This window comes from Hemitrygon akajei, chromosome 15 (assembly GCF_048418815.1).
Source record: "Hemitrygon akajei chromosome 15, sHemAka1.3, whole genome shotgun sequence".
In the NCBI taxonomy this organism is placed as follows: Eukaryota; Metazoa; Chordata; class Chondrichthyes; order Myliobatiformes; family Dasyatidae; genus Hemitrygon; species Hemitrygon akajei.
In genome coordinates, this window is record NC_133138.1 from 6,570,703 (window position 1) to 6,586,327 (window position 15,625).

Consider the following 15,625-nt stretch of genomic DNA (forward strand, 5'->3'; position numbering starts at 1 on the left):
CAGTAACATAGCAGTTGGCGTAACGCTGTACAGCGCAACGGCTGTAAGATTGAGGTTCAATTCCTGCGGCTGTCTGTAAGGAGTTTGTCTGTTCTCCCTGTGACTGTGTGGGTTTCCTCTCACAGTCCGGAAGCAAATGGTTAGGCTGAGTAGAATGTGGGCATGCTATGTTGGTGTCAGAAGTGTGGCAACATCTGTGGACTGTCCGGCCCCCCCACCCCACCCCAACCCCGCATATCCTCAGCACAACTGATGCACTTCGCTGTATGTTTCAGTGTTTTGATGTGCACGTGACAAATAGAGCTCACCTTTAAAGAGTAAAAATTACCGAAAAAGTGCAGTTCGGGTAAACCTAGGGTGCAAGATCATAATGAGGTCCATTCAAGAGTCTGATAACAGTGGGATAGAGGTTGTCCTTGAGCCTGGTGGCATGTACTTTCAGGCTTTTCTATCATGATTGACTGTGAAGAGTTTTGTTAACTTGGTATAGCACCATTACATGTACTGAGATACAGTGAAAAGCTTGTCTTGCACACTGTTCAGACAGATCAGATCATTACACAGTGATTTGAGGTAGAACAAGGGAAAACAATAACAGAATGCAGAATAAAGTGTCACAGTTACAGAGAAAGTGCAGTGCAGACAGACTTTTAGGTGCAAGGTCATAACGAGGTAGATTATGAGACTAAGTGTCGATCTTATCGTACAAGAGGTCTGTTCAATATCTGCTAACAGTGGGGTAGAAGCTGTCCTTGGGCCTGGTGGGACGTGCTTTCACTGATAACAGTGGGGTAGAAGCTGTCCTCGGGCCTGGTGGGACGTGCTTTCACTGATAACAGTGGGGTAGAAGCTGTCCTTGGGCCTGGTGGGATGTGCTTTCACTGATAACCGTGGGGTAGAAGCTGTCCTTGGGCCTGGTGGGACGTGCTTTCACTGATAACAGTGGGGTAGAAGCTGTCCTTGGGCCTGGTGGGATGTGCTGTCACTGATAACAGTGGAGTACAAGCTGTCCTTGGGGTTGGTGGGATGTGCTTTCACTGATAACAGTGGGGTAGAAGCTGTCCTTGGGCCTGGTGGGACGTGCTCTCACTGATAACAGTGGGGTAGAAGCTGTCCTTGGGCCTGGTGGGACGTGCTCTCACTGATAACAGTGGGGTAGAAGCTGTCCTTGGGCCTGGTGGGATGTGCTTTCACTGATAACAGTGGGGTAGAAGCTGTCCTTGGGCCTGGTGGGACGTGCTTTCACTGATAACAGTGGGGTAGAAGCTGTCCTTGGGCCTGGTGGGACGTGCTCTCACTGATAACAGTGGGGTAGAAGCTGTCCTTGGGCCTGGTGGGACGTGCTTTCACTGATAACAGTGGGGTAGAAGCTGTCCTTGGGCCTGGTGGGATGTGCTTTCACTGATAACAGTGGGGTAGAAGCTGTCCTTGGGCCTGGTGGGACGTGCTTTCACTGATAACAGTGGGGTAGAAGCTGTCCTTGGGCCTGGTGGGATGTGCTTTCACTGATAACAGTGGGGTAGAAGCCGTCCTTGGGCCTGGTGGGACGTGCTCTCACTGATAACAGTGGGGTAGAAGCTGTCCTTGGGCCGGGTGGGACGTGCTTTCACTGATAACAGTGGGGTAGAAGCTGTCCTTGGGCCTGGTGGGACGTGCTGTCACTTATAACAGAGGGGTAGAAGCTGTCCTTGGGCCTGATGGGACGTGCTTTCACTGATAACAGTGGGGTAGAAGCTGTCCTTGGGCCTGGTGGGACGTGCTCTCACTGATAACAGTGGGGTAGAAGCTGTCCTTGGGCCTGGTGGGACGTGCTTTCACTGATAACAGTGGGGTAGAAGCCGTCCTTGGGCCTGGTGGGACGTGCTGTCACTTATAACAGAGGGGTAGAAGCTGTCCTTGGGCCTGATGGGATGGGCTTTCAGGCTTTAGAATCTTCTGTCTGATTATGCTGGTTGGTTTATTGAGGCAGTGAGAAGTTCAAAAGGGGAGACTGGTTCCTGTGGTGTCCATAGAACAGGTCTTTGCTCTGCTTGTAAATGGAATTAGGAGATCTAACGGTTTCTTTCCTTCTCCCAGCAGGGTTGGACATCTCCAGTGACTCCACCCTGGAAGGCCACCATTATTCGGAGTTCAAGCATCCCCAGGACCTACCTGGAGACCATCCAGCCAGACCGGGCAAGCGATACTACCCCCGCAGAGTCCCCAGACGCCCTCCTACTCACCGTCACCCAACAGCTGCACCCCACCCACTGAGCAAGCGCCTGGCTCGAGCGAGGGCCAGCGACTGAAGGACCTGCTGGCCAAGAACGTGGTCAGCGCAGCCCGCCGCAAGAAGCTGAGCAGATCGGCCACCTCCCCCGGCAGCCCCTCGGAGATTCTTTCCCCCTTCAGCCCTCGCAGTGACTGCCTCTCGCCCCTCACCACCCCACCCTCGCCCGGCTCCCCCTCCCCTGTCACCCACGTCCGCTCCCCGCTCAGGCTCTACCGTCGCTCCCTGACTGATTCTGAGTTTTCACTGGGGTCAGATGGCTCTGGACCCCGGTCCCCTGGCTACCACAACTTCTGCCCCAGGGGGTGGACAGGGAGCAGGGTGAGGCAGAGTGAGCAGTGATTAAAACACTGCCCCCAGCCCCTGGAGAGATGGAGAAGCATGGTGGGGCGGAATAGATGGCTAAGGGATTGGCTTACATAGGCTGCTGACAGCAGCCTGCCAGGATCCTCTGTCCTGGGCTAGTCTTTCACGTTGTCTCCTATTTTCTTCTTCCTCTCCCAGGGATGAGGTCTTGAGAGTTTCTGTTGGTATTTCTGTAGTACTGGGTTACCGGATGGGGGTTGTTAGCCTCTTGCCCAACCTTCCTCCTTTCACAGCCGGGCTTGGGACCGTCGGAGTTCCAAAGGAATGGGATCTGACACCAAACCAGGCCATGCTAGAGGGTACTCAGTAAGTCAGGCAGTGTCCACGGAGGCAGACCCAGGAGGAAATCAGGCGTGTTTTAAATGGTTGTGATCATCCATTACAGGGCAGAGAGCAGGAGATCTGAATGGCAGAGTAAGTGAAGAGGGGCCTGTTGAGGGAGGATGCTGAAGGTGGGCTAATCCCATCTGAACTTCCCTAAGGAGGGTCAATGAAAACGAGAAGGGAACCGTTTGGATTTGGATTATTAGTCATGTCCCAAGATACAGTGAAAAGCTTGTCTTTAGCATTCTGTTTATATAGATCATACAGATAGGGTGGTTAAGAAGGTGTATGACATGCTTGCCTTTATTAGTCAAAGCATTGAGTTCAAAAGTCAGGAAGTTGTGTTGTAGCTTTATAAGACTCCAGTTAGGCCACATCTGGACTATTGTATATAGTTCTGGTCGCCATGTTATAGGAAGGACGTTGAGGCTTTGGAGAGGGTGCAGAAGTGGTTTACCAGAATGCTGCCTGGATAGGAGGGAATGTACTATAGCAGGAGGTTGGATAAACTTGGGTTGTTTGCTCTGGAGCAGTGGAGGCTGAGGGGAGACCTGATAGAGGTTTACTAGATTATGAGAGACACAAACAGAGTAGACAGACAGTATCTTTTACCCAGGGTTGATATGCCTAATACCAGAGGGTATGCATTTAAGGTGAGAGGGGGTAATTTCAAAGGAGATGTGAGGGGCAAGTTTTTTCTCACTCAAGAGAGAGTTGGTGGGTGCCTGGAATGTGCTGCCTAGGGTGGTGGTCGAGATTGAAACATTAGGAACTTTTAAGAGACGATTAGATGGGTACATGGATGTGAGGAAAATGGAAGGATGTGGACATTGTGTAGGCAGAGGGGATTAGTTTATTTACTAATTTAAGTGGTTCAGCACAACATGAGGGCTGGACCACCTGTTCCTGTTCTTGTTCTATGTGTCTGGTGTTATAGATCAGATCATGACAGTACCTTGAGGTAGAACAAGGGAAAAGAGTGACAGAATGCAGAATAGAGTGTTACAGTTACAGAGAGCGTGCAGTGCAGGTAGACAATAATGTGCAAAGTAGATTTTGAACTGCAGTCCATCTTATGCACTGTAATTGATATAGATTTATTATTGTCAGGTGCTGAGACAGGGTGCTTTGGGGTAACAGAGAACAGGGCAGACTCTTCAGCTCACGAGGTTGTGGTTCAGTTAGTTAAGCTCACCATCCCTTCTGGGACACGGGCTGCCGACAGCAGCTCGACAGTATCCCCTGCCCTGGGTCAGTCCTTCGCGTTGTCCCCAGGTGTAGCCCATCTTCTCCTTGCACTCATAGGGATGAGGTCTTCAGAGCTCCTGCTGTCCTTTCTGTAGCACTGGGGTTTTCCGGAATGGGATTATTATCCCTAAGTCCAAACCTTCTCCTTTCACTGGCAGGCTTGGGACTGCCCACAGCAGAGTTTCACAATGTCGTGCCAACCTTTCGACCTACGTGCCTACCATGAGCAAACCAATTCTGAATCCACACCATAAAGTTTCCCTGGCCCCCATGCCTCCTGACTGTCTGAACGGGGAAACTTATAAAACACCTGATTAAAATCCATCTGCACCAGATCCAGTGCTCTACCTTCATCAATGTGCTTTATCACATCCCCGCAGAATTTAGCCAGGCTCGTGAGGCAAGATCTGCCCCTCACGAAGCCGAGCCGTCTATCCCGAATCAGACAATGCTTCTCCAAATGCTTGTAAATCCTGCCTCTAAGAATTCGCTCCAATAGTTTGCCCACCACTGAAGTAAGACTCACTGGTCTATAATTCCCTGCGTTATCCCTACTTCCTTTCTTGAACAGAGGAATAACATTTGACATCCACCGATCATCTGGTATGACTCCTGTGCTTGTCATGTGTCCTGCTCATACAGATCAGATCATTACACTGTGCACTGAGGTAGAACAAGGGAAAACAATAACAGAATGCAGAATAAAGTGTCACAGTTACAGAGAAAGTGCAGTGCAGGTGGACAATAAGGTGTATGCACACTGGGAGAGGCAGGAAACCAGGAATTAAAATGCCAGAAACACTCAGCAGCTTCTGTGGAGAGGGAAAGTATTTTCAGGTGGATTAAATCCTGACCATGTCATAGGAACATAATTAGGCCATTTAGCCTATCGAGTCTGCTCCATCATTCCACTGCGGTTGGTACATTACCCCTCTCAAGACCATTCTCCTGCACTATTAGTCCCTCTACCACCCCAAGCATTCGCTGCCCCTTCCCCCTCTGCCATTTTCTGGAAGGTGTTTTGTGATTTCTTGTCCAGACCCCTCCAACAAAGCCTCACAAACCCACCAAAGATGCCAAGGATGAAGGCAGCAGATACATTAGAAAATCCCCCCCAACCCCCCACAGTACCAGTTTCATAAGATCATAAGACATTGGAGCAGAATGAGGCCATTCCATCATGGCTGGTTTATCATCCCTCTCAACCCCATTCTCCTGCCATCTCCATGTAGCCTGTGTACCTTGACTAATCAAGAACCTATCAGCCTCTGCTTTGAATATACTCAACGACTTGGCCACCACAACTGCCTGTGGCAACGAATTCCACAGATTCACCTCCAGGTCCCGGACTATCCTGGCTTGGAAGCGCATTACTGTCCCTTCCTCGTTGCTGAGCCTAAATCGTGGACCTCCCTCCCCATTAGCACATGGGGGGGGGGGGGTAGGCACCTTCCTCAGAAGGACCATAGTGGTTCAAGATGGTGGCTCACCTCCCCCGCCCCACCCACCTCTGCAACGGTTATGGGTGAGGAATTATGATTAGTGATTCTTGATACTCAGAAAAAGGCACAGAAGTACCTTGTACTAAAGATCACTGGCTCTATTTTACCTTGGACCCCAATCACTAATTCTGGAGGAACGTTCTCTTTAGGGTTTTCATTAAGCTCTTGCCTTACTGACCATCAGTAAGCCACTGTCCATTTTCCCAATCCTCCATCTCATGACCACACCCTCCTCGGGCTCTCCTACCATCACTCCCCTCGCCTGCCTTTGGCCACTGCTCTGCATCCCACTAGCCTAACAAGTTGCTTTATTACATAGAAAGGTACAATGTTGTGCCAATCTTTTAACCTATTCCAAGATGACTCCTCTGCAACAAGGTGATGGATCTTCTTTGTCTGAAGGACTCCCTTATGACCTGACAGGTAGATGCCCAGGATTAAATTCAGTTGAAATCCTTTGGAGAAAGGGCCAGTTTTGGGGAATCTTGGCTGCACGGCTATGAAGAGGTTTCCCATGTTACTGGAGACACAAGAGATGGCAGATGCTGGGATCTGGAGCAGTGAATGTGGAGGAATTCAGCTGACTCTGTCATGATGATCCCAAAGCTGGCAGAAAAGCGGGAGCGTTGGGCATGTGGTTAGCAAACCTATCCCATAAAAACCCAGAGCTACGGAAATGCCAGCAGAAGCTGCAAAGACATCATCCCTGGGAGAGGAAGAAAACGCCAAGAAGATGGACTAACCTGGAGACAATGTGAAAGACTGTTGCAGGATGGAGGATTCTGGAGAGCTGCTGTCAATGGCCTATGCTCACATATGATGGGCTTGGAAGGAGCAGGAGGAGGAGGAACTCAGCGGGTCGAGCAGCATTGGTGGGAGGAAAGGAATTTTCGACCTTTCGGGTCAAACCCCTACGGGGTTCTGCAATTGCCTTGTGGAGTGGTGTGATCACAGCAGAAGGTCCCGTAATGTTTGCTCTTTGTGAATGTTTATTGACAGATTCCTCTCCGTACCAATCAAAGGTTTAAAGCAGGGAGTTCTCAATGTTTTTTTATGCCTTGGACCCCTATCATTAACTGAAGGAACCCCTGGCTTAGAGGGATATAACCCATTTGCTGGCAAATAGGACTATCTGAGGTTGACATCTCGGTTTTCTTTTAAGAGACAGCAAGCTGTTAACCTGAGCCAGGCGATTTACCCGTGTTCAGCCCATGTATCCCTACAGCAGGGGTTCACACCCTGGTGCCCACAGACCCCTCGGTTAATGGTAGGAGTCCATGGCATGAAACAATGTTGGAAACACCCACTCTAAACCTTTCCTATCTACGTACCCTTCCAAACTTGTACCCATCTCTACCACTTCCTCTGGCCACTCATCCCGTCTACCCACCACCCTCCGAGTAAAAAAAGTTCAAATTTAAAGTCGAGTTTATTGTACTGTGCTCAAGTACAAGGCTGGTACAGAAGCACATCAGTTAACGTAACGCTTGACAGCACCTGCAGTCGGGGTTCAATTCCCCCTGCTGTCTGTACGTTCTCCCTGTGACCGTGTGGGTTTCCTCCGGGTGCTCTGGTTTCCTCCCACATCCCAAAGATGTACAGATGGGTCAGGGTTAGTGAATTGTGGGCGTGCTATCTTAGTGCCAAGTGGTGACCTTTGCTGGTTGTTGATGCAAACAATACATTTCACTGTAAGTTTTGATGTAAATGTGACAAATAAAGCTAATCTTTAATCTTTAACCAAAGGTACAAAACATGGGTTGCAAACCATTTGATGCACATCTGAATCCAGGCAAATGACAAAGTGTCACAGTGGCTAGTGTTTCTACAACATCCCACCAGTCCTGGCCTCTGGCGCGCTGTGTGAGTGTGTCTGTGTGTGAGAGTGAGTGTGTGTGTGTGTCCATATGCCGTTGTGAGTGAGTGTGAGTGTGTGTGTGTGTCTGTGTGTGAGAGTGAGTGTGAGTGTGTGAGTGTGTCTGTGTGTGAGAGTGAGTGTGTGTGTGTGTCCATATGCCGTTGTGAGTGAGTGTGAGTGTGTGTCTGTGTCTGTGTGTGAGAGTGAGTGTGAGTGTGTGTGTGTGTCTGTGTGTGAGAATGAGTGTGTGTGTGTGTGTCCATATGCCGTTGTGAGTGAGTGTGAGTGTGTGTGTGTGTGTCCGTGTGTGAGTGTGAGTGTGTGTGTGTGTCTGTGTGTGAGAGTGGGGTCTGCATGTTCTCTCTGTGACCCGGTGTGTTTCCCCTGGGTGCTGCAGTTTTCTCCCACATCCTAAAGATTAGTGAATATGCCACTGGAATTGGAATTGGTTTATTATTGTCTCGTACTGAGATACCGTAAACTTGTCTTGCACACTGTTCACACAGATCAGATCATTACACCGTGCATTGAGGTAGAACAAGGGAAAACAATAACAGAATGCAGAATAAAGTGTCACAGTTACAGAGAAAGTGCAGTGCAGGCAGACAATAAGGTGTGAGGTCATAATGAGGTAGACTGTGAGGTTCATCTTATTGTATTAAAGGTCTGTTCAAGGATCTGATAACAGTTGGGTAGAAGCTGTCCTTGGGCCTGGTGGGACGTGCTTTCACTGATACCAGTGGGGTGGAAGCTGTCCTTGGGCCTGGTAGGACATGTTTTCACTGATAACAGTGGGGTAGAAGCTGTCCTTGGGCCTGGTGGGATGTGCTTTCACTGATAACAGTGGGGTAGAAGCTGTCCTTGGGCCTGGTGGGACGTGCTTTCACTGATAACAGTGGGATAGAAGCTGTCCTTGGGCCTGGTGGGACGTGCTTTCACTGATAACAGTGGGGTAGAAGCTGTCCTTGGGCCTGGTGGGACGTGCTTTCACTGGTAACAGTGGGGTAGAAGCTTTCCTTGGGCCTGGTGGGACGTGCTTTCAGGCTTTTGTATCTTCTGCCTGATGGGAGTGGGGGAGAAGAGAGAACCAAGAGGCAAAATAAATCAAAAGGGAGTCAGTGACGAGTGAGAATGGGTAAGAAAACTACATGGGAAAGAGAGGAGAATGGGATTGTTGGGTGTTAGTATGGTTTGAAAGGACTGCAAGTAATGTCGACCAAGACTGGTTTTAATTTATAATTTCTCTAAGGACTGAATTCTAACGTGATTAATTCCAGGCTACGCTTTGTGATTGTCAGTACTGAATGGAATCTAGTATCAATGGTCTAAAACAGGGCCTCATGGTAGTACAGCAGTTAGCGCAACGCTATTACAATGTGGGGCATATCAGAGTTCAGAGTTCAATTCCAGCGTCCTCTGTGAGGAGTTTGTACGTTCTCCTCATGACTGTGGGTTTCCTCCAGGTGCTCCAGTTTCCTCCCACAATCCAAAGGAGTACCAGTTAGTAGGTTAATTGGTCATTGTAAATTGTCCTGTGATTAGGCAGGGGTTAAATTGCTGGCTTGCTTGGCAGGGTGGCTCGTTGGCCACGCTGCATCTCTAAATAAAAGTGTGCACCTGAAGACATATTAAACAAGCAAAGGGCAAAACCTGTTCTTAACAAGCACTCCAATGTTAGAGTTAACCATTCTGAAATCCACCTTTTTTAACTCGTCACCACATAATGTACACCTTTAATCCTGCTTTCTCCATTTGAGATGTAACATGTACACTTACCACATCAACCATTCCTGTCTACGCACCTTACTGTCTAGCAGATTTGGAATTATAAAAGATTGCAATCATTTTTATATGTAAATGAAATGTTCTAGTATATATATAAACTTATGGATGAGAACTGGTTCAATGTGGTCTAAATTTCTTCCTGTGATGTTTCAAAGTAATTCCCAGTTAATCACAACAACACGAGTGAATCTGCAGATGCTGGAAATAAATAAAAACACAAAATGCTGGCAGAACTCAGCAGGCCAGACAGCTTCTATGGGAGGAGGTAGTGAGGACGTTTCGGGCCGAAACCCTTCATCAGGAGTGAAGTAACATGGGATGGTCGAGGGGGTATAAGAAGTGGGGGGAGGGATAAAGTAGAGAGCTGGGAAGTGATAGGTTGGAGGGAAATGGACTGGGGGAAGGTGGAGAATTATGGGAAATAAAAGAGAAAGAAAGGTAGGGCTGGGGGGAGATTATAGTGAGAGGGAAAAAAGAGAGAGAAAGAGAAGCAGACTGAAATAATAGATAGGGATGGGGGTAAGGGGGGGCAGGGGTATCAATGGAGGTCTGTGAGTTGGATGTTCATGCCGGCAGGTAGGAGGCTACCCAGGCGGGAGATAAGGTATTGCTCCATCGACCTGCGTGCGGCCTCAACTGATTTCACATCTCCCCGGATGCAGCTTCGATTGCGATCTCAAAAGGACTAGAATGTAATGAGCATTTTTCTGTGGGTGGCATGGTTAGCACAATGCTTTACAGTACAGGCAGCCTGGGTTCAATCCCCACCGCTGCCTGTAAGGAGTTTGTACGTTCTCCGGGTGCTCTAGTTCCCTTCCACAGTCCAAAGACATACTAAGTTAATTGGTCATAGTAAATTGTCCCATGGTTAGGTGAGGATTAAATTTGGAGTGCTGGGTGGCACGGTTCGAAGAGCCGGAGGGGGCTTTTCCACGCTGTATCTCAACAAATACAGTGCCTATAAAAAGTATTTGTCCCCCTTAGAAGTTTTCATGTTTTATTGTTTTACAAAATTGAATCACAGTGGATTTAATTATTTTGTGTTTATATTTGTAATTAATTTAGACCACTTTGTAGAATCTGTTTTAACTTTGACATGAAAGAGTCTTTTCCTGCTGATCAGTGTCAATGAAATCCCCTGTGATTCAATGTTGTAAAACAATAAAACATGAAAACTTCCAAGGGGGAATGAATGCTTTTTATAGGCACTGTAAATAATAAATAAATAAAACAAGGATTTAATGCTGAAGCTTTATAAGGCATTGATCAGACTGCATTTGGAGTACTGAGAGCAGTTTGAGCCACCTATCAAAGAAAAGGTGTGCTGGAATTGGAAAGGGTCCAGAGGAGATTCACGAGAATAATCTCACGGATAAAAGGATTAATATATGAGGAGCGTTTGATGGCTCTGGGCCTGTACCCACTGTAGTTTGGAAGAATGAGTGAGGATCTTATTCAAACCTGTCGAATATTGAAAGGTCTCGATAGAGTGGATGTGGAGAGGATGTTTCCTATAGCACGGGATTCCAGGGCCAGAGGGGACAGTTTTAGAGTAGACAGATGCACATTTAGGACAGAGATAAAGAGGAATTTCTTTAGCCAGAGGGTGGTAAATCTGTGGAATTCATTGCCACAGGTGGCTATGGAGGTCAAGTCATTGTGGAATTTGATAGGTTCTTGATTTGTTATGGTGTCATTCTTCTGAACACCAGCGAGTACAGGCCCAGAGTCATCAAATCAGGAATGAAACGTCCAAAACATTGACTGTTTCTTACTCTCTGTAGATGCTGCCTGACCTGCTGAGTTCCTCCAGTATTTTATGTGTTGCTCTGGATTTCCAACATCTGCAGAATCTCTTGTTATTCACATTCACATTATTCACATTCCTGGCTATAAGAGCAGGACTGGGAATCCTGTGGTGAGTATCTCCCTTCCTCACTCCCCAAAGCCTGTGCACCATCTACAGGTTTCAAGCCAGGTGTGTGACGGGACGCTCAACACTTGCCTGGGTGAGTGTGGCTTCAACAACCCTCGCAGGCTCAGTGGTGATGCAGCCGTCCTGATAGACACCTCATGCACAACCATTCTCATTCGCAGCACCTTGTACTGTCATTGGGGCGCACGCAGCGACCCATTGAGAGTCCTCAGACACCACCATCAAAACCGTGTGCCTTTTAGTCCTGACCACCTCCTTGGGAAGCTCGATCCACATACACCCCACTCTCTCAATGGAAGCTCGATCCACATACACCCCACTCTCTCAATGGAAGCTCGATCCACATACACCCCACTCTCTCAATGGAAGCTCGATCCACATACACCCCACTCTCTCAATGGAAGCTCGATCCACATACACCCCACTCTCTCAATGGAAGCTCGATCCACATACAACCCACTCTCTCAATGGAAGCTCGATCCACATACACCCCACTCTCTCAATGGAAGCTCGATCCACATACACCCCACTCTCTCAATGGAAGCTCGATCCACATACACCCCACTCTCTCAATGGAAGCTCGATCCACATACACCCCACTCTCTCAATGGAAGCTCGATCCACATACACCCCACTCTCTCAATGGAATCTCAGACCACATACACCCCACTCTCTCAATGGAATCTCAGTCCACATACACCCCACTCTCTCAATGGAATCTCAGACCACATACACCCCACTCTCTCAATGGAATCTCAGACCACATACACCCCACTCTCTCAATGGAATCTCAGATCGCATTCACCCCACTCTCTCAATGGAAGCTCAGACCACATACACCCCTCTCTCAATGGAATCTCAGACCACATACACCCCACTCTCTCAATGGAATCTCAGTCCACATACACCCCACTCTCTCAATGGAATCTCAGACCACATACACCCCACTCTCTCAATGGAATCTCAGACCACATACACCCCACTCTCTCAATGGAAGCTCGATCCACATACACCCCACTCTCTCAATGGAATCTCAGTCCACATACACCCCACTCTCTCAATGGAATCTCAGTCCACATACAACCCACTCTCTCAATGGAATCTCGATCCACATACACCCCACTCTCTCAATGGAAGCTCGTTCCACATACACCCCACTCTCTCAATGGAAGCTCGTTCCACATACACCCCACTCTCTCAATGGAAGCTCGTTCCACATACACCCCACTCTCTCAATGGAAGCTCGTTCCACATACACCCCACTCTCTCAATGGAATCTCAGACCACATACACCCCACTCTCTCAATGGAAGCTCAGACCACATACACCCCTCTCTCAATGGAATCTCAGACCACATACACCCCACTCTCTCAATGGAATCTCAGACCACATACACCCCACTCTCTCAATGGAATCTCAGACCACATACACCCCACTCTCTCAATGGAATCTCAGACCACATACACCCCACTCTCTCAATGGAATCTCAGACCACATACACCCCACTCTCTCAATGGAAGCTCGATCCACATACACCCCACTCTCTCAATGGAATCTCAGTCCACATACACCCCACTCTCTCAATGGAATCTCAGTCCACATACAACCCACTCTCTCAATGGAATCTCGATCCACATACACCCCACTCTCTCAATGGAAGCTCGTTCCACATACACCCCACTCTCTCAATGGAAGCTCGTTCCACATACACCCCACTCTCTCATAGAAACATAGAAAACCCACAGCACAATACAGGCCCTTCGGCCCATAAAGTTATGCTGAACATGTCCCTACCTTAGAAAATACTAGGCTTACCTATAGCCCTCCATGTATCTATTCAAAAGTCTCTTAAAAGACCCTATCATATCCGCCTCCACCACCGTTGCCGGCAGCCCATTCCACGCACTCACCACTCTCTGCGTAAAAAACTTAACCCTGACATCTCCTCTGTACCTACTCCCCAGCACCTTAAACCTGTGTCCTCTTGTGGCAACCATTTCAGCCCTGGGGAAAAAAAACCCTCTATCCACACAATCAATGCCTCTCATCATCTTATACACCTCTATCAGGTTACCCCTCATCCTCCATCACGCCAAGGAGAAAAGGCTGAGTTCACTCAGCTTATTCTCATAAGGCATGCTCCCCAATCCAGGCAACATCCTTGTAAATCTCCTCTGCACCCTTTCTATGGTTTCCACATCCTTCCTGTAGTGAGGCGAACAGAACTGAGCACAGTACTCCAAGTGGGGTCTGACCACAGTCCTATATAGCTGCAACATTACCTCTTGGCTCCTAAATTCAATTCCACGATTGATGAAGGCCAATACACCATACGCCTTCTTAACCACAGAGTCAACCTGCGCAGCTGCTTTGAGCATCCTATGGACTCGGACCCCAAGATCCCTCTGATCCTCCACACTGCCAAGAGTCTTACCATTAATACTATATTCTGCCATTATATTTGACCTACCAAAAAGAACCACCTCACACTTAGCAGGGTCGAACTCCATCTGCCACTTCCTGGCCCAGTTTTGCATCTTATCAATGTCTCGTTGTAACCTCTGACAGCCCTCCACACTTTCCACAACACCCCCAACCTTAGTGTTATCAGCAAACTTACTAACCCATCCCTCCACTTCCTCATCCAGGTCATTTATAAAAATCATGAAGAGTAGGGGTCCCAGAACAGATCCCTGAGGCACACCACTGGTCACCAACCTCCATGCAGAATATGACCCATTTACAACCACTCTTTGCCTTCTGTGGGCAAGCCAGTTCTAGATCCTCAAAGCAATGTCCCCTTGGATCCCATGCCTCCTTACTTTCTCGATAAGCCTTGTATGGGGTACCTTATCAAATGCCTTGCTGAAATCCATATACACTACATCTACTGCTCTTCCTTCATCAACGTGTTGTTACGCCTGTGCTTCCCCCCCCCCCCCTCCTTTTTGAGAATTACAAGATCGCTATTAAGTCAGGTCAGGAGACCCAGGAAATGAGAGAAAGACATGCAGAATCCACAAACAGGTTTGGAATGTGTCCTGGCCTCCAAAAGGCGGAACCATTGATAACGGCTATTGTCTCTTGGAGACGGAATTGTGTATTGTGTACTGTGCTTCGTGGAAGCCCTCGGGCAAACGTGGGCTGGTTGGGGGATGGCATCATTCCACCCTGATTGACATCTGAAACCCCATGAGTGGGGATAAAAGAGGGTCTGGGAAACAGCCCTTGACACGCTCCAGGAGAAACGCTAGAAGTCCCGTGACAGCGTTTAATAGCGACAGCCGGTGGAGGGCCCACGTGTGTCCTTTCCCATTGCCCCGGGATTGAGGCCCTACCACGGAATGCGGCTTAGCTAAGGAAGAGATCACCACAGACGCCATTTCGAAGGATCGACATCATAAAACGGAAAACCGGGCAAGTTCTAAAAACATCGTCTCTCTCTCCAACCAAAAGCTGCAGCTTGAATGAACTAAAGTGACTTTTATATTTCCATCGGACAATACATTATCCCCTAGACAACGATAGAGCTATTTCTTATTGATTATTATTATACCCGCGCTTTTATAATACGTCAATATACGTATTGACGACGTATATTATCTGTATGTTTGCATTGATATTATTTTTGTGTATTTTTATCAATAAATACCGTTAAAAATAGTACCATCAGACTTCAACGGACCTCTCTATCTTTGCTGGTAAGTGACCCAGTTACGGGATACGTAACAGTGTTTAGTCACATCCTCAAAAAATTCAATCAGGCTCGTAAGGCACGACCTGCCTTTGACAAAGCCATGCTGACTACTCCTAATCATATTATACCTCTCCAAATGTTCATAAATCCTGCCTCTCAGGATCTTCTCCATCAACTTACCAACCACTGAGGTAAGACTCACTGGTCTATAATTTCCTGGGCTATCTCTACTCCCTTTCTTGAATAAAGGAACAACATCTGCAACCCTCCAATCCTCCGGAACCTCTCCTGTCTCCATTGATAATGCAAAGATCATCGCCAGAGGCTCAGCAATCTCCTCCCTCGCCTCCCACAGTAGCCTCGGGCACATCTCATCTGGTCCCAGTGCTTTATCCAACTTGATGCTTTCCAAAAGCTCCAGCACATCCCTGTTCTTAATATCTACATGCTCAAGATTTTCAGTCCACTGCAAGTCATCACTACCATCACCAAGATCCTTTTCCATTGTGAATACTGAAGCAAAGTATTCATTACCTCTGCTATCTCTTCCGGTTCCATACACACTTTCCCACTGTCACACTTGATTGGTCCTGTTCTCTCACATCTTATCCTCTTGCATTTCACATACTTGTGGAATGCC

The 15,625-nt window shown here is 48.0% G+C and overlaps 1 protein-coding gene across 3 annotated transcripts in view; it reads left to right on the plus strand.

The window, feature by feature from the left end:
• LOC140739129 (synaptopodin) overlaps positions 1-9,464 on the plus strand; it is a 121,864-nt gene extending 112,400 nt beyond the window's left edge. For 2 of the 3 annotated variants that reach the window (XM_073067100.1, XM_073067102.1), the window contains exon 4: positions 2,077-9,464. In XM_073067100.1, the coding sequence (XP_072923201.1) occupies positions 2,077-2,253 (177 nt within the window). In that variant the 3' untranslated portion in view covers positions 2,254-9,464. The remainder of the gene's footprint in view (positions 1-2,076) is intronic. The other variant, XM_073067103.1, reaches the window with a different exon arrangement.
• The last annotated feature ends 6,161 nt before the right edge of the window (positions 9,465-15,625 follow it).